This window comes from Periplaneta americana, chromosome 6 (assembly GCF_040183065.1).
Source record: "Periplaneta americana isolate PAMFEO1 chromosome 6, P.americana_PAMFEO1_priV1, whole genome shotgun sequence".
Taxonomy (NCBI): domain Eukaryota; kingdom Metazoa; phylum Arthropoda; class Insecta; order Blattodea; family Blattidae; genus Periplaneta; species Periplaneta americana.
In genome coordinates, this window is record NC_091122.1 from 10009228 (window position 1) to 10029580 (window position 20353).

A 20353-nucleotide genomic window follows, 5' to 3' on the forward strand; every position below is an offset into this window, starting at 1 on the left:
TAATCTTGCTGAGGATAGGGACCGAAGGCGGGCTTATGTGAGGGCGGCAATGAACCTCCGGGTTCCTTAAAAGCCAGTAAGTAAGTAAGTAAATGTCTACTTTGACGTTAGTATTTTTTCTCACTTTAAAAACGAATAGATTTTGATTTCAAATTTTCTTCTATGCTTTCCTTAGACACTGACCTGTCAATAAAAAAACAAAAATTTACAGCACGATTGACTATAATAGGAGCCATAACATGATAAATGTTAAATAGAGAGGTCCCCACGTTCTACTTGCCACTTCTCCTATACTAAAAACTTTGTATGATATACAATCCTGCTTTATTTCCTTTCTGGAAGATTCTGACTTTTAATTTATCAGAAAAATCCACCCTTTCAGCTGTGTTTGAACCTGCAATATATAGGTCCAGAGGTAAGACAGATACTATAAATATATTACTCTTCGACTGCTCAGGATCCAAACTTTGGTCTCCAACATGGAAACTTGATGCTCTAACCATTTTGCTAATGAAGACATTTTTATTAACAAAGAAAAATCAATAATTACAGTAGTCACTGGAGGTAATTTATATGAGTGAAGGAATAATCAATCAATCTCTAAAAAATTATTTATTTGTTTAATGACATCACACAACATGTGAAGCTTAAACAGTGCTAATACTTGGAGTGAGTGCAGGTGATGCTTTGAAACCCTCTTCACGAGAACTGCATTATGTATTATGCACACAACTATTGGAAGTTCAGTATTTAATGAGGAGCATGGGTTCTACAAGTACTTCTCAGGTATAACAATTAGTTCTGTAGGGCTGCTGTGTTCAGGCCCGGGGCATCCTTCTTTGCAATGCCAGAGAGCAGTTTCTTGATTTCTGCAATGGCTTTTCCAGGATTCAAACCCTGTGGAATAGAAACAACACAATGTTTTAAGAGGTGCTTCTTACTCTATTTCTTTAAGAGAAAACATTCAAGATGTTGCAAAAATATTATTTAGACATTTTCGCGAAAATATGTGTATTCTGCATCCTTAATACCAAAAAAGTGGTTTTAGGTATCTTTGCATCTGACTGTGTACAGCGATTTCTACTAAACTGTTGGATGGATTTTGTTCATATTCAGTATCTACAAGTCAATTTATCATGGAATGATGTACATGAAATATAATAATTTTAGTACTAGTCTGTGTACAGCGATTTCTACTAAACTATTGGACGGATTTTGTTCACATTCAGTATCTACGAGTCAATTTATCAGGGAATGATGTACATGAAATATAATAATTTTAGTACTAGTCTGTGTACAGCGATTTCTACTAAACTGTTGGATGGATTTTGTTCATATTCAGTATCTACGAGTCAATTTATCATGGAATGATGTACATGAAATATAATAATTTTAGTATTAGTCTGTCTGTGTACAGCGATTTCTACTAAACTATTGGACGGATTTTGTTCATATTCAGTATCTACGAGTCAATTTATCATGGAATGATGTACATGAAATATAATAATTTTAGTACTAGTCTGTCTGTGTACAGCGATTTCTACTAAACTATTGGACGGATTTTGTTCATATTCAGTATCTACGAGTCAATTTATCATGGAATGATGTACATGAAATATAATAATTTTAGTACTAGTCTGTCTGTGTACAGCGATTTCTACTAAACTATTGGACGGATTTTGTTCATAGTCAGTATCTACGAGTCAATTTATCAGGGAATTATGTACATGAAATATAATAATTTTAGTACTAGTCTGTCTGTGTACAGCGATTTCTACTAAACTATTGGACGGATTTTGTTCATAGTCAGTATCTACGAGTCAATTTATCAGGGAATGATGTACATGAAATATAATAATTTTAGTACTAGTCTGTCTGTGTACAGCGATTTCTACTAAACTATTGGACGGATTTTGTTCATAGTCAGTATCTACGAGTCAATTTATCAGGGAATTATGTACATGAAATATAATAATTTTAGTACTAGTCTGTCTGTGTACAGCGATTTCTACTAAACTATTGGACGGATTTTGTTCATATTCAGTATCTACGAGTCAATTTATCAGGGAATGATGTACATGAAATATAATAACTTTAGTACTAGTCTGTCTGTGTACAGCGATTTCTACTAAACTATTGGACGGATTTTGTTCATATTCAGTATCTACGAGTCAATTTATCAGGGAATGATGTACCTGAAATATAATAACTTTAGTACTAGTCTGTCTGTGTACAGCGATTTCTACTAAACTATTGGACGGATTTTGTTCATAGTCAGTATCTACGAGTCAATTTATCAGGGAATTATGTACATGAAATATAATAATTTTAGTACTAGTCTGTCTGTGTACAGCGATTTCTACTAAACTATTGGACGGATTTTGTTCATATTCAGTATCTACGAGTCAATTTATCAGGGAATTATGTACATGAAATATAATAATTTTAGTACTAGTCTGTCTGTGTACAGCGATTTCTACTAAACTATTGGACGGATTTTGTTCATAGTCAGTATCTACGAGTCAATTTATCAGGGAATTATGTACATGAAATATAATAATTTTAGTACTAGTCTGTCTGTGTACAGCGATTTCTACTAAACTATTGGACGGATTTTGTTCATAGTCAGTATCTACGAGTCAATTTATCAGGGAATTATGTACATGAAATATAATAATTTTAGTACTAGTCTGTCTGTGTACAGCGATTTCTACTAAACTATTGGACGGATTTTGTTCATATTCAGTATCTACGAGTCAATTTATCAGGGAATTATGTACATGAAATATAATAATTTTAGTACTAGTCTGTCTGTGTACAGCGATTTCTACTAAACTATTGGACGGATTTTGTTCATATTCAGTATCTACGAGTCAATTTATCAGGGAATTATGTACATGAAATATAATAATTTTAGTACTAGTCTGTCTGTGTACAGCGATTTCTACTAAACTATTGGACGGATTTTGTTCATAGTCAGTATCTACGAGTCAATTTATCAGGGAATTATGTACATGAAATATAATAATTTTAGTACTAGTCTGTCTGTGTACAGCGATTTCTACTAAACTATTGGACGGATTTTGTTCATAGTCAGTATCTACGAGTCAATTTATCAGGGAATTATGTACATGAAATATAATAATTTTAGTACTAGTCTGTCTGTGTACAGCGATTTCTACTAAACTATTGGACGGATTTTGTTCATATTCAGTATCTACGAGTCAATTTATCAGGGAATTATGTACATGAAATATAATAATTTTAGTACTAGTCTGTCTGTGTACAGCGATTTCTACTAAACTATTGGACGGATTTTGTTCATATTCAGTATCTACGAGTCAATTTATCAGGGAATGATGTACATGAAATATAATAACTTTAGTACTAGTCATTTTACGTTCATTGTAACCTTCAGCATTATTTTTTGTAATGTGTTCAATAAAAATTGACATTAAAAGGTCTTCATGCAAAGAGAATGTTAATTTTTTTTTTGCTCTTTAACAAATAACATTGTCCATTATAAACCCTCGTAATAAAACAAACTTAAGAATGAAAACTGGTAGGAAAATAACACCACAGTAAGAAGTTTAAGGTCGCGGTTGTGGTTTAAGTGTACTGAGAACTTGAACGATTATATATCATTTTATGATTGGACACAAAAATCTGATTGAAAACTCCTGTCAGAGAGAAATTCTGTGTATGCCACTGGCTAAATCCCTGTGTTTTATTTCATTTATTATTCCGACGATGATGATGATGATGATGGTGATGATGATGATAGCAAGGGAAATAGCAATCATAGGATGTAAAGTTCATAAAAAAAATTGGTTATGATATGAAGACTTAAAAATGCAAGCTTCTTGTTGCTTTGTGTCTGATGGTTGTGCACTTACCTTAGGACAAGTACGTGTGCAGTTCATGATGGTGTGGCAACGATACACTGAGAAGGGATCCCTCAGTTTGCTCAGCCTCTGCTCTGTTGCCTCATCTCTTGAGTCAATTATCCAGCGGTAGGCCTGAAAAACATATACAGTAATTATTTATTAACATTAAAGCCTTTTGACTTTAGTTTTGGAATTATGTGGTATGTGTTGGTGATGCATTGTATATAGGACTTTCATTTCAAAACTCCCCAGTCTAAATAAATATATCAATTAAATTTAATTTAAACAAAAAACACGTCAATTTAGACACTGAAGGGGAAGTTTACAACCAGTGTTGCATTTCAGGTTTCACCCTATCACCTTGCTTTGAAATTTCAAATGGCACTCCTGAAATACTTAAATCTGAAAGAGTATTCAATTGTTTATGTATCTCATTCATTTGTTCTCATATCTTTTTTTTTGTATCATCGCCTGGCAACCTGGATTATTATTGTCAGTACTTTGTATGACGAAAACGCAGTTTATTTTGGGTAATTTCCTAAATTTAGTTGATTAAATTTACTAAATGAAATGTTGAAAATGTGCTCCATTGTTGGCTAGACAGTAATACAGCCTATTTCGGAATATCTGTACAAAACATTGCTATAGTATCAAAACCGTACATAATAATAATAATAATAATAATAATAATAATAATCCGTGGCACTACAGCCCGTGGAGGGCCTAGACCGACCAGCCGGCTGCTGGCCTCACGCCCACATGACGAAGCAGAGGTGGACGATCATCCAACCAGAATGGTGGTATCGTGTGGTTAGCACGATGATCCTCCCAGCCGTTATAGCTGGCATTTGCAACCGGATTTCGCTACCTATCGTAGCTCCGCAAGTGCACCACGATGCTGGGTTGGCACCGGTCCCATACACTGGCCGAAATTTCATGAGAAAATTTCTTCCCCCATGAGGACCCGAACCAGTGCGCATTCCGTAACACGAGTCCTAGGCACGATGCCTTAGACCACGATGCCACGGCACGGGACTATCAAAACTGTACATAAATAATGTAAATCCAAACTTCGGCTTTTATCACCCTTTATCCTGTTTAAAATTAAAAAAAAAAAATAGGTTTATAATCACAACTATAATATTTCTTAATATTAAGAACTAGTATTAAGAACTACAAAACTTAGGAATGTTTGATGACATTGTTACCATTAAAAATGAAATATTATTATTGTTAATGCAACACATAATGCTATACTCATGATGTGAAAATGAAACCTTTTGGGGCTTTATGTAAGTAGACGCAGAGAAAGACTATATTATATTAGATCTTCAGTTCTATAATTTACTGAGTAACGTCTGTATATATGTTACTGGAAACTATAAAACTTACATAAGGTAACAATATTGTTATTAAAAATGAAATACTTCGGTAGTAATTGAGTCATGCTTCCTATTTTAGCTGCGTCTTTAAACTACATCAAAATTAATTTAATATTTCTTTGGTTTAATCGATTAGATTTTTGATCGCTGCCAAGCATATTTTGTTGTAGGGAAAATAGCATGCCATTTCACTTCTTGCTACCATGATGAGTAAGTTTATTTCCTGCAGCCAGCAATGAATGAAACACTGAAGCTGCTAACGATTTACGATGGACAATTTTATTTAGGGCGCATATAAGATTCTACAACTCTGACATATCATTCGCCTCATTTTCCACATCTCAGCACTAGATTCCTCACAGAAAATATACAGGATAACATTCATTAGTTACACAAATTAATCCAGCAGTATTTGGTAGATCAGTATTGTCTGGAGGGAGTGCAAAAATTAAAATTCCTAAGAAAAAACCAAAAGATATTACTTACTGATAAAATAAGAGGCCTACAAGATTTTGTAGTCTCTTGATCACCTCAGCAAGGACTCTTAGTGGGGAAAAAGTGATTCTGCCCTCTACATTTCAGGATAGTTAACAAAACATGCACCAGCTATACCAAGATGCTGTCTTTTGTTCAAAGCATGACAAACCTTACATTTTCTTAACTTTCACCTACAATCCGCAATGACTTGAAATAGCTACTGCATCACTCCCACATGAAAAACTCGCTGATCGTCCTGACATTGTTACTTGCGATTTCGCATTGAAACTCAAGAACTGAAGACGGATAGGTTAAAGGAACAGTCTGTTGCATAAAAAACATTCAGAGGGTGTATGTTTCACTATTATGGAAGCAAATAACTTTCAGAATGTCTGGTATTCTTCATTGAAAATAAATCTGAACAATTTTTATTTGAACTTCTTACGGACTCAGTTTGCAGCATTTGCTGCACAAGCCAGTAGTCTGATATATACCCGTCAATGTCACAGCACATTTTGTCCACAGTGCTCTCTTCTTAAGCACCTTAACCTGGCATGTCTTACCTGCATGAGAACAGCAGGGCCCAGGTACTTGTCCCCATTCCACCAGTATGACGGACAAGATGTACTGCAGCAGGCACACAGAATGCATTCGTACAGTCCATCCTATAAAAAAGAAAAAGCTGTTTTATATGCTTTTGTGTACATACAGTGTTACGAAGCAATTTTGGAGTAAAATTTCAGTTCTAGAAATGCTTCACATGCCGAGAACACAATTTTGGGATCAGTAAGTTTCATATTTTGTTTGAAATGAAATTTATTGATGTAGAACTAAGTACACAAAAGTCAAATTATACAACACTTAAAAAATTCTAAATTAATGAAAGCAAAAGTTGTTGTGTGGCATTCTTTAGTTAACATAGAGTTTTTAAAAAAATAAGAGCTAAATTTAATTGTTTAAGATATTTTCTTAAACAATCTTAAAAATTTTGGCACTGGCTTATTACACAGGAAATGAAAATTTTTAACTCCACGACAACTTCGTTTTTTATTGTTCTAGTGGCCGTGTTATCAATAGGAACTTTGCTGTAACTTGGCCTGCAAGATCGCCAGACATTAACCTAGTAGATTATTGGACAGAGTGTTCTTGAGCAAACCTACGACAATTGATGAGTTGAAGGACTCAATCGCACACACTGTGGCAGATATTTCAGTACACGAACTCAGAGCTGTTGTATATAGCATTAAAGAGAGGTTGTTACTTGTACAAGAACAAAATGGTGGACACATACAGCATCTACGATGAAGTTATGGCAAAGGGTGTGGAGGCATAAAATTCCATTTATTGTTTAATACACCAATGCCAAAATTTTTTAAATTGTGTAGAAAATGAAAAAAAAAATGTGAGCATTTAAAATTACTTCTTACTTTCGGAAAACCCTACATTTTATCTACAGAGTCCAGTCTGTTTTCTTCTTTTCTTGTTATATTTTCATTCTACATTTAGAATTATTAAATCTAATTCAATAACACGTTTTGGTTTTGCAAATTTATGTATGGAAAATCAAAACCTCGAACAGTGTTTATTAAAACTATTAAATAATATTAATAAAATGAAAATAATAACACATTTTATATTAGTATTATTATTATTATTATTATTATTATTATTATTATTATTATTATTATTAAATAAGATATTTGATATACTAACCTAGTATTATATTTCATTGGCTTGCATGGCCTACTGTATTCTTAAAGAAAAAGTGGAAATATGGTTTCTAATGGCTGGCCATGGATATTCCTTCATTTGTTCTCTTGTTTCCAAATATCATATGAACTGGTAATGCAGAAGTGGAAATATCAGAACCATCTAGTGTTAACTACCTGTACTAAACTAATTACGACTGACAGTAAACAATGAACAATGAATATACAGTATTATCATCATCATCATCATCATCATCATCATCATCATCATCATCATCATCATCAATGAAATTAATGCATAAATACTACTGGTACTGAAGAATCTTCAGACACTATGGAAATATTAATCTTATGTATAAGCCATGCCTTTCTAAATTGTTTACACAAGAAAATATTGCCAAGCAGTGGTGATAAAATAAAATCGATCATTTCAAAATAATATGGCAGTGACAGTTTACTAGGATTAGTTGAAATTCAACCAAATATTATACTCTATTGTGATTAGGTATTTCAATGAAATTGTCTTTGATGTATAGACATGTTTGTCACATAAAGAAAATTATTACAGCCACGAAAACTTAAAACACAGTTTTAAATGTAAACTTCTGGAAAACTGGCAGACCATTGGAACCCATAACGTAGAGTCTACTCTTCAAATCCTACTATTTGGCATGTTTTCACTAAAATATTGCATTTACTGTTGACAATCTCTCCTTGCAAATCAGTGGCTATTATTAACTGATTTGCTCCTAACTGAAACCTGTTTTGAATTTGTAAAATTCGTTTATGCACATTGATAGGTATCATTTATACACAACCAATTACAGTCCTGTAAGATTTTGCATTTCTTCTCTTACTACCAGAGGCCTCCACAATTTTTGTATCACAGTGACACATGCTATCAAAGCAGAAAGTTTGCATTTAGGAATTAGCACAACTCTGATACAAAAAAATTAATTACAAGGTAACATAAACTGAAGTGACGAGGAAACATGCTGTGTTGGCACAACTGATTATCCAGCTGGTATTTGTTTTTTCACTGTAATTTCAGTACAAACATGCTCTTACATCACTAAAGAACAGTATTTACACGGATGCAGATGTCATCCATATTCCTGATATAGCAATGACTAAAATATATAGGAAAACATTTCATGAACAACTGCAAGTATGGTGCAACACGAAGTATGATTATCATGTATTCTAGAAAAACTATGTTCGGGTCATAATGGATGCAATTTTTATAATCTTTTATTATACTGTTGATATTGAAGTCTCATAAATGTTGTTGTTTTCTAATGCCAGGCGTTTGACAATAAAGTCATTTGACCTCTTGCACTCCAATATTTTTCAAAGATATTGTCATGGCCAGCCACTGAAGCACAGATTTTGAGGTGTTCCGAATCCATTTCTTGGTTTGAGTTGCACAATGGGCAGTTAGGGGACTGATATATTCCAATTCTATGCAGGTGTTTGGCCAAACAATCATGGCCTGTTGCCAATCTAAATGCAGCTACAGACGATTTTCGTGGTAAATCGGGAATTAACTGTGGATTATGATGCAGAGAGTTCCACTTTTTTCCCTTGAGAGTGTGTTATCAAATTTTGTTTGTTGCAGTCGTATGTAGATTTAATAAATCTTTTCACAGAGTAATACGTAGATTTAGTAACAGGTCTGTAAGTAGCAGTGCTGCCCTTCTTTGCTAAAGCATCCGCATTCTCGTTTCCCAGGATTCCACAATGGGATGGTATCCATTGGAATACAATTCTTTCATTGAGTGATATTAATTGAGAGAGCATTTTAGTTATTTCTGCTGTTTGAGATGAAGGTGTATGTTTAGAGACTATTGATAGAATAGCTGCTTTGGAGTCTGACAATATAACTGCATTCTTAAATTTATTGATGTGGCACAGAAGATTCCTGAATCTCATAAATGTAATACAATACTATTTGCATACGCTACTGAAAAATAGCATTTTGAAGATGAAGTTTTGGAGTAGGACGATATTTAAATTACTTAATAAATCTTTACTAAATAGCTACAACACTGAAGATACTGTGTTTAACAACATTGATTACATTTAAGACAAGGGACATAATCCAAAGGTTATTTCCTCCCAGTGGCATATGACACCAGCTAACGTAAGACTAACAAGAGAAGAAAATAGATTACCAAGAAAAGAGAAGGAACAAGAACAAGAAAAGGTGGAGATAAAGAAGAGGAGTACGAGATTATTATTATTATTATTATTATTTTATGCTCGACCATGCCGAAATGTAGTAATTATACACCTGGTAGCAGTCCTTTAATGCATGTCATTAAAGTACACCTCCTCATTAAAGTACAGTTGTTTTCAGCCAATGACAACTCAGCTTACAGGTGTTCAGCCAATAACAAGTCAGCTTTGTACCGTTATAAAACCGCAAGTATCGATTATTCTCGGATATGCAATCGAAAGAGAATCAGTGAAAAGTCACGGAGGCTGGAAATCCAATATTGTCGCAGAAGGTTATGTTCTGTTACTATAATAATTAGCGTTAATTGTAAATAATATTCAAATAAATTCAATTTGTCATCTCGTTTTTCAATGTCGAATTCAATAATCAAGGTTATACCAAGTTTAACGGGATTACATCAAGGTCAATGACATTATTGTTCCTCGGAAAAAATCAATACTTTCGCGTCTGCGCACATCTCACAATTCACGACCTAGAACAAGGTCACTTCCGATCTTGTCAGATACAAATAAAATGTATACATCTGAATAATTTCAAGTTAGAAATATGGTCGAGCATAAAAAGTCGTATGAAACTCGCCTATAATGGTAATTAAGAAGCTCGTATGAAAATTATGAAACTCGCTTGCGCTCGTTTCATAAACATCCATACTCGCTTCTTAATTACTATCATTATAGGCTCGTTGCATAATGTACTATTATCTAATATCCTTCATTATTAAATTGGAATATTTTTTTAATGTATGCATTTCACACCCAGTAGACTAAATATGTGAATTTCAATGGAAATTTCACAAGTAAAATTTTATTGTATTTCAACATTTTTTCTCCCTCAGAAGTCCACCGTTGTGGTTGAGGGGTCAGCGAGTCTCTGAACCCAGCGGTCCTGGGTTCGATTCCCAGTCAGGACGAGTTGCCTGGGTGAAGTTTTTTCGGGGTTTTTCCCTCACTGCTATGAATGAATATCAGGTAACTTTATCAGGCAATTGGAACCCCACTCATCTTCGCCACTTCCTTTCCTCCCCCATCATCCTTTCCTCATCATCCTGTTTCTGGTTTTTCAGATCACTCTACAAGTGGCCTCCTGGAACTACTGGCTCTCTCGACTGGCCTCCGTGAAATGTAGCTACAAGACGTTGGATGCTTCTGCAAAGAGCACCCAAGGCGGACCTACTCGGGGGAGAAGTTTCACCTTGGACCGACAGGGGGGCCTTGGGGGAAGTTGCCGAAGCAGGAATGGTATATGGATTTCTGTTGGCTGTAGGGCCCGGTTGTTAGGGAGTCATGTGGCTGGATCGGTGCGCGTAGGGGATCTATGACACGCAACTCATTTCATACCGAGGGTTAGCGCAATAGATCTCAACAGGTCGCAGTGCTGGGCCATCCGTGCCCCCCCCCCCACTTAAATTCCATTCCATTCCCCTCAGAATCTATACGTCCTCTGGAAATAAAAATTGGCTTCCTTAAAGGGAGGTTCCACTGAAAATAATGAAAATTTCCCAAAACAATTCTTATCAGCTATTTCACTTCTCTAGAATGTATATTTTCATATCTCAAATATATTTAGTTCAATTCTGATTACAAATATGTTTAAATGTTTTTTTTAATTAAAGTTGTAAAGAAGCCCAGAGTTGCGCTTGTGTATGGGTTCGATTCCCACTTGGGCTGATTACCTGGTTGGGTTTTTTTCCAAGATTTTTCCCAAACATAAGGCGAATGTTAGGTAATATGTGGCGAATCCTCGGCCTCATCTTGCTACCACCAATGCTAAATGTAGTTGATATAGTGCTATTAACTATCCAAATAAAAAATTTGATAACACAATCTCAAGGGAAAAAATGGAACTCTATGCATCATAATCCACAGTTAATTCCCGATTTATCACGGAAATCATCTGTAGCTGCAATTAGATTGGCAACAGGCCATGATTGTTTGGACAAACACCTGCATAGAATTGGAATATATCAGTCCCCTAACTGCCCATTGTGCAACTCAAACCAAGAAATAGATTCGGAACACCTCAAAATCTGTGCTTCAGTGGCTGGCCATGAAAATATCTTTGAAAAATATTGGAGTGCAAGAGGTCAAATGACTTTTGTGCGAGATCATGCGTATTTGCTTGGTTTCCACACAAAACCAATCCGCGGTAAGTCTAAAATTCCACATTCAATATTCCCAACGTAACACACATAACAATTTCCCTCTTCTTACCACTTAAGTGACATATTGATTTTACTGCTTTAGGCTTTTAACATATTATTTTTAGAGACGTTCAATATAGTAATAATTATAAATTGGAAACTTACCACTGCAATTTCACCTAAATTGCACTGTTAATTATTGTTTTTAAATAATTGCAAAAATTAAGTAAACTCTACAACTCCACTATAAAGTTACTGGATTCGTGATGCAAGTAACATTAAGGAAGCCGTGAAAAAATCAACAAGATTCCAGATGCCAATGTTATTACTGCAATATGTTATATAAATAATATTGTTAAAATATTAAAATGAAAAATAAATCATTACATAACCTTACCGTTTGTTTTAAGTTCGCATTTATGGACTGGGTGGAAAAAAAAGACAGACATATATCACAGCCTGCTGGAGTATAGTAAACACAGAAAACATTTTAAAGCAACAATATTGAAGATAGATATTTTTGTTTTACAAATTTGCCGTCATTGAACAGAAACCAAGATGGAGATTTCATTGCAACTAATTAGAAATTCCTCTTTCAGGTATGTAATAAACGATCTTCGCACAAATTAATGTACGATACACGAGCGGTATGTTTTATTTCAATTCTCGGAAATTAAAAAAGCTCAACCACATTTCGCTTTTTCAAACTTTTCTTCGAACATGAAAACTTAAATATACCGCTCTTGTAATGCATATTACTATATTGTCAAACGCCTGGCATTAGAAAACAACAACTATCCAAATAAAAAAAAACAACTGTGAAACAATATCTGTAGGATGAATTGACATATTCTTAGAAAACCTGCCCTATTACTCAGTGCTGAAACCATAAGGACTAGTCCTGGAGGACAATGTGAAGACAAAGAGCCCTATGCTACACAATCACAGCTGAGACTTGCCAGTTTCTTGCGGTCATCCACGGACTGGAGGTACTGCTGGTTGCCACTCTTCTTCTCATCTTTGCGCTGCAACCAGGGCTGGATGGAGCGGTACTGGTCGTAGAAGTTGTTCATGTCGGGCACCAGGTCCTTGATCACGTACATATGAGGCAGCGGATAGATCTTGCTCGCCTTGCTCAGGTTCGTGTCGATCTTACTGCAACACAGAGACCAGCAGACTTGTCGGACACTTATTTCTAGTTGCTGTTACATTTCTGATTACAAACTTGAACAATTTTTAAATTATAGGTCTATTTCCAATCCAAAAATATCTTAATTTATGAAGAATACGAAATTAGTAGGGAATCTATTTTACTGTAAATAAAAATCTTAAATTTCTGTATAAATATTTGACTTATTTCGATGTTATTCCGCACGAATATTATATATTAATCAATGTTATTTCACATTTAGAAAATGGAACTTTTTGACTTGTCTTGCAAAATATATTACAGTAGAACCCTGATTATCCGTCACCCTATTAACTGATCAGAGGATTATCTGCCTCCCTCTCTCTCTCTATTCTTTCTTTCTTTGTTGAGGAAAATGTATGTAGTGCTATACCTTATATTAGTACCTATATGGCTGCAAAAGAGTATCTGTCGGATACAGGGGGGAGAGCCATTAATCCTTCCCATTGAAGGCTTTAAGGAACCAACCTGGACAAAAACCAATGTCCCATCCCTACCTTCCCGTGGTGCAGCTGTTAGTAAGCATAATTTTACAAGCTGAACTAAAGGGAGGGGCTTCTCATCCATTAGCACTGGTCAGCTTGATGAGTTAATGACTGAATTTGGTATAATTTTCCTCTATCCAATACCTAATTCCCTCCCACCGAACATCCTCATATTCATCTTCTTTCACTGTGGCTGTTCCTCGACTTTGGAATTCCCTACCGAGTAATGTCAGGGACTGTCAGACATCAAATCAATTTAAGAATAGGCTAACAAGATATTTTTCTAACAATTATTGTCAACAATAATAGCTGTTTCAGGTTTCTCAATGTTTAATGGTTATATATATCACAGATAAATATCTAAATTATCTCATTATTATTATTATTATTATTATTATTACCCTACTAAGGGGCGGCCGGGTAGCTCAGTTGGTAGAGCAGCTGGCTATGGACTGGAAGGTCCGGGGTTCGATCCCAGGTGGTGACAGGATTTTTTTCTCGTTGCCAAACTTTCAGAACGGCCCCGAGGTTCACTCAGCCTCCTATAAAATTGAGTACCGGGTCTTTCCCGGGGATAAAAGGCGGTCAGAGCGTGGTGCTGACCACACCACCTCATTCTAGTGCCGAGGTCATGGAAAGCATGGGGCTCTACCTTCATGCCCCCCAAGTGCCTTCATGGCATGTGATAGGGATACCTTTACCTTTTTATTACCCTACTATTATTATTATTATTATTATTATTATTATTATTATTATTATTATTATAACTATTTCTTACCAGTGTTTATTAGTGTCACACTAACATTAGTTATCCAATTTTCATTATTTACTTTCATGTTGTTTTATGGTCTAGATATTAATGTAATAACTATGTAAGCAAATGTATTTAATTAGAATTAGAGTCTGGCTGGGCGGAAGAGAAGGCCTACTGGCCTTAGCTCTGCCAGATTAAATAAATAAATTATTATTATTATTATTATTATTATTATTAATTCCCTCTTTACCCTTTCCTATCCAGTCCTCTGACTGAACTCTTACTTTCTTCGACCCCGACGGCATTAGAGCATTCGAGGCCTAGGGGTTCATTTCCCTTTCCTTCCTCCTCTTTCTACTTTTCTGTTCCTAGTGCTGACCTGCTACGGCACTAAAATCGTCCTCCAGTAGCTTAAGGAGGGAAAGCTGGTGATCAACAAGATCTCCCATCTAGGCCCAATGGACCCGTTGACCAACAGCAGGTGTGGTCCTCCAGACATTCTGGGGGTTGTGTGTGAATGAAGTAGCCACCAAAACGTTAAAATATGGTGTTTACTTAAATTGGCTACAACTTACCATTTTTATATCTTTGAAAAATATTGGAGTGCAAGAGGTCAAATGACTTTATTGTCAAACGCCTGGCATTAGAAAACAACAACAACATATTAGTACCTATTCTTTTCTAGATTCCATTACTACAAGTCTTTATCCTTACATATTACAAGAGTACTGCCAGTAATAGGAACAGTTACCGCTAGGCCTACTCGAAGGCGTTTTTCCCAAATTGTAAAATAATCACTACCTGCTTTCAAAGAAATGGTCCCAAAAACTTCCACAAAATTTAGAGCAAACCCATGCAGTATTCAGTCCTTCTACTGTTCGGGTGCTCGTACTTCATAATTTCAATCCAAAATATCTTCCACGGGTGTCTAAAGTGTTTTACTAAGTATCAAAATAAAAATACAAATAAATAATTGATCAGTTTGCAAAAAGAGAAATCCCAGCTCCTCTCGCAACACAATACGAGATTGGCATTACAAATGTGCGCGATTTAATTAAAAGCAAGAATGAAGTGTATACAATCTGTAAATCTACAACAAGAAACCTCTACTATTCCTATCTTTCCACAAAGATTCAATGCAAGAAATTTACTTGGCCCTTATAAAATCATTTTTGACAACCGGACTTAAATTATTACCGGTAAACTTCTGATTCACTATCTAGCATGTTAAACAAAAGACCAGGGCGGAAATTGTTGTTGTTTTCTAATGCCAGGCATTTGACCTCTTGCACTCCCAATATTTTTCAAAGATATTGTCATGGTTAGCCACTGACGCACAGATTTAGGGCGGAAATTATGAAACTGTATTATGCACTTAATTTACGAAAATGTTTTATGATACGGATTATCCGACTTTTTCGATTAACCATTTAGTCCACCCCCTTGATTACCATGAATAATAGAGGTTATACTGTACTGTATATTTCTACAAAGACTAGATGTCTGTACCATCAAGAAAACCTTAAGGATCTTTATATATAGGCCTACTTTAACAATACTCACTTTTCTATCGCCACTTACATATTGTGTAGAGAAATTTGAGTAATAGATCATACTTCTTATGTATGGCCAAATCATTTTCATATCATTTAGATCTCTGGTTTTCGAATATTATAAAAGTTCACAATTTGAAGACTTCTGTACTCCTTATGCTGGTTATAAGAATAATCATTAAGGGTTCAAAATGTCGTCCCCTTTTGAGGCATTTCATAGAGAAGATTCCGAAATGCATTTCTGGCGCATTCTAACCCAACAAACACACGCCCTAGTATAGAAAGGATTATGATTCCATCTCGCTATGCTGATGACCAACTTACCTAATACATTTAATATTTTTAGGAGAAAAATTCGCTCCGGCGCCGGGAATCGAACCCGGGTCCTTGGTTCTACGTACCAAGCGCTCTGACCACTGAGCTACGCCGAATTCAATCCACAGCACCGGATAGAACTTTCCTCCTTCGATGATTCCTGGCGCCAGAGCGAATTTTTCTCCTAAAAATATTAAGTGTCAATATTACAGATAAATTCTGTAGGACAAATTAATATATCTATAATATTACCTAATACATGCCAGAGTATTTATTCCACCAATGTTCATAGCACACGATCCACAGATGCCTTCTCGACAAGATCGCCGGAATGTCAATGTTGGATCCATTTCATTTTTTATTTTTATGAGAGCATCCAAAACCATGGGTCCACACCTGCAACAATATTCCATACAATATAAATCACTTTTGTATCTAATATTAATACGACAGCCTCATGGTCTAGTGGTCAGAGCTTCTGGCTATAGTTCATGAGGTCCCGGGTTCGATTCCCGGTTAGAGCACAGGAATTTTTCCTGTGTTCGTCCATGGTCTGGAATTTAGGTTAAGTTTAGATTTAAGACCTCTCCTGGCACCACATTATCATAATCATCCTATCACATCATCGCGGTAATGTAACTCCGCCTTCCAGGCGGCCAGGAGAGAAGACCAGAAATGTCGAAAAGACAACCTGGTGGCATTGGATTAAATAATTAATACGACAAGACTTGCATATTGCCCAAAACGTCTACTGCGCAATATGAGTTCGCGAACTTCTCGTACATCAAGGTTATCTCTTTAGTCTCTTAAACGACTAAATTATGTCACATTTTCATATAATGACAAAGAATACTTACGCATTTAGATCTAGTGTATATTGTTGCATCTGGGGTTTCTCTTCTGGTTTGTCTGGGTTCCATCGATAAATATCAAATTTCTTTAGCCTCTCTCCTGTTTGGGCTGCAACAGCAGCTGATAAATGAACCTTCCTCACCTTAAAACAATACATGATAAATTAACATTTAATTTTCATTATTATCTACTAATAAATATGGCAATTACCCAAAAAAAAAAAAAATCTTCAGCAATATTCATACAAATTGCAATGTGTATCAAAAGGTGCATACACTAATGTGTGCTCCATGCATATAATTGACATTTACTCTCTATAAATCTGAAATATTTATTTTACAGTTTTTTTGTCCGTAAAAGGATGTGAAATTGCAAATGAATTATTTAAATGTCGGTAAATCATTAAATTTGTAGTCAAATTAACAGTGAATATTAACAGTTAATTGTTAATAATGGGTTCATCTTAAATTAAAAAACTTCAAACGACTTACTTGACCAAAGGTTCCCCTACAAACTCGTAACAGACACATTTCACTCGCCATTTTTGTCCTGAGTTACGTAAGCACCTTGGAGGAGAACCGGAGGAACTAATTCAGTTACTTCGCCAGGTAAAGTTTATATCTGACGATGTTGGCAATATTGTCGCCAATGATTACACATGAGCGAAGAACTACTGTTTCTGGCTGTATGCTAGTGCTGCACTCTAATGGCAGTATTATTTATGTGTGGTTACTTTCGGCTTAGGATTTTTCCGTATTCGCACACAAAAATTTTATTTTTTACACTACTAGGTCTTCCTTTAGTTGTCTATCAGAAACTTCTGCCATATTACAATAAAAAACAAGCAAAAATAAAGTAACAATTGCGTCTGAATTAAATTTGTCATCGTGAAAGTGAATACTTACTTACTGGCTTTTAAGGAACCCGTAGGTTCATTGCCGCCCTCGCATAAGCCCGCCATTGGTCCCTATCCTGAGCAAGATTAATCCAGTCTCTACCATCATATCCCACCTCCCTCAAATCCATTTTAATATTATCTTCCCATCTACGTCTCGGCCTCCCCAAAGGTCTTTTTCCCTCTGGCCTCCTAACTAACACTTATATGCATTTCTGGATTCACCCATACGTGCTACATGTCCTGCCCATCTCAAACGTCTGGATTTAATGTTCCTAATTATGTCAGGTGAAGAATACAATGCGTGCAGTTCTGTGTTGTGTAACTTTCTCCATTCTCCTGTAACTTCATCCCTCTTAGCCCCAAATATTTTCCTAAGAACCTTATTCTCAAACACTCTTAATCTCTGTTCCTCTCAAAGTGAGAGTCCAAGTTTCACAACCATACAGAACAACCGGTAATATAACTGTTTTATAAATTCTAACTTTCAGACTTTTTGACAGAAGACTAGATGACAAAAGCTTCTCAACCAAATAATAACAGGCATTTCCCATATTTATTCTGTGTTTAATTTCCTCCTGAGTGTCATTTATATTTGTTACTGTTGCTCCAAGATATTTGAATTTTTCCACGTCTTCGAAGGATAAATCTCCAATTTTTATAGTTCCATTTCATGAAAGTGAATTTCAATATAAAATACCCACATAAAAAAAAAATTGCCATTACTTACTTCTTTGCGACAATTCGGTACCATCCGTAACTTCATTTAGAAGATAAAGTGTTCTAAAAAAAATATGGTTTATTTAACGACGCTCGCAACTGCCGAGGTTGCCATCGACCTGGGCTGAGATCGAACCCGCAACCTCGAACACAGAAGGCCAGCGCTATACCGACTACGCTACCCAGGCAGACTAAAGCGTTCTACAATAAATTTATTATTTAATTTAATAAAAAAGCCGCCCTAAATAAGGGTCTGAATAGATCGGCCTACTAATCAATTCATAAAGAATAATCATGAAAACCAATTGTGTAACAATTTGAAAGGAAAAAGAAAACATTAAGATAAATGATAAGAAAACATAGGAAATGATTTACAATAAAAGTTTGTTGGGTACAAATGATTACTAATTATAGCTAAGGATGATTTTAACACATGAGATCCTATGACATGAATCGTTGCATCAGAAATTTTAAATTGTTTAAGTTGATTTAAAGTTTCTCGTGGGATCGTGCCACATGCACCGAACATGAGCCTAAAAACTGTCCAATGTGTGATGTGGTATACGATATGTAATAATCAAACCTCATACCTACACAGTACACAATGATTTTAAAGTATGTACATATACGGTGTTTTCATTAAGTATGGAATATTATTCATAACCACTTAAATTTTAATTTCATAAAATAAAGTTTTATACAAACGCTGTTGGAGATAAACCATACAATATGGCACCTTTGTTCGAAAAAAAAAGTTATTCAGGCAAACAGGATGAGACAGTACACATTATTTAACGACACCCTATTTTAAGATTTACATATTCCGAATCTCCGTTAAATTTTACGTATATTTATTTATATTTTGTATATTTCCGTCGTTAACTTATCAATTGTATTACTTATATTTACAATAGACTAAAATTCTCGTTTTTTATATGAGCATTTTCACTTTCACATTTTGATACATACTTGAACATATGTATTGCAGGAAGTTATATTTCAATGATAAATACAGCATCAATCCAGAGGGCTGGTCTGTGAAAAGATTTTTGAATAAATAATATCCAGAAAGAAATATAGCTGAAAATTTAAAAAAGTTGAAAGTACAAATAAATCATGATCCGTTCTCCTAAATAAATCTATAATACTAGAATCATCTAGAAATGATTCTGTAGCTTTGTTTCGGCTAATAGCTGGTCATGATTGCTTGGCTGGACATTTATGCAGAATCTCAATTTTTAAATCACCAAAATATCTTCTGTGTAATAAAGAAGATTCAATGATGGACAAATGCCGAAATCTGGGTCATCCCATCTGGACCAGCAGTGGATTAGCAGGAGAGGCAAGGGAGGCCGTGCCTCCCCTAATATGAGGGTCATACTGAAACTCATGAGCAACGCAATGTTACAAATCTTAATTTTTATTTTTTAGACAAACTAGGTACATAATCTTAATCTAGACTTTTCTTTCTATCAACATAGTCTCCCATTTTTCTCGCCATTCTGTAAGTTTGAAAATTCCCTTGCTGTAGAAGTCCGTTTCATCTTCCCCAAAGACAGAGACGCACAGTTTTCCAGATGTCCTCCAGCGTCTCGTAGCGTTGGCCTCGCAGCTGCTCCTTTACAGAACCGAAAAGATGGTAGTTGGAGGGTGCCAAGTCGGGACTGTAGAGATATTGCGGAAGAATTTCCCAACCAAATGTTCTGATTTTCTCCACGATGACACGATCAGTGTGAGGTCACGCATTGTGTTGCAG

The 20353-nt window shown here is 35.3% G+C and overlaps 1 protein-coding gene across 1 annotated transcript; it reads right to left on the bottom strand.

Annotated features, from left to right (window-relative positions):
* Nucleotides 1–593: 593 nt before the first annotated feature.
* On the bottom strand, nt 594–17630 carry LOC138700983 (succinate dehydrogenase [ubiquinone] iron-sulfur subunit, mitochondrial-like). The gene is made up of 7 exons (XM_069827440.1): nt 17474–17630; nt 16988–17124; nt 16383–16526; nt 12794–12989; nt 6310–6411; nt 3897–4019; nt 594–897 (listed from the first exon to the last, which is right to left on the bottom strand). Exons 1-7 carry the CDS (start codon nt 17522–17524, stop codon nt 796–798), a joined length of 855 nt encoding a protein of 284 aa, XP_069683541.1. The 5' UTR covers nt 17525–17630; the 3' UTR covers nt 594–795.
* Nucleotides 17631–20353: the final 2723 nt, after the last annotated feature.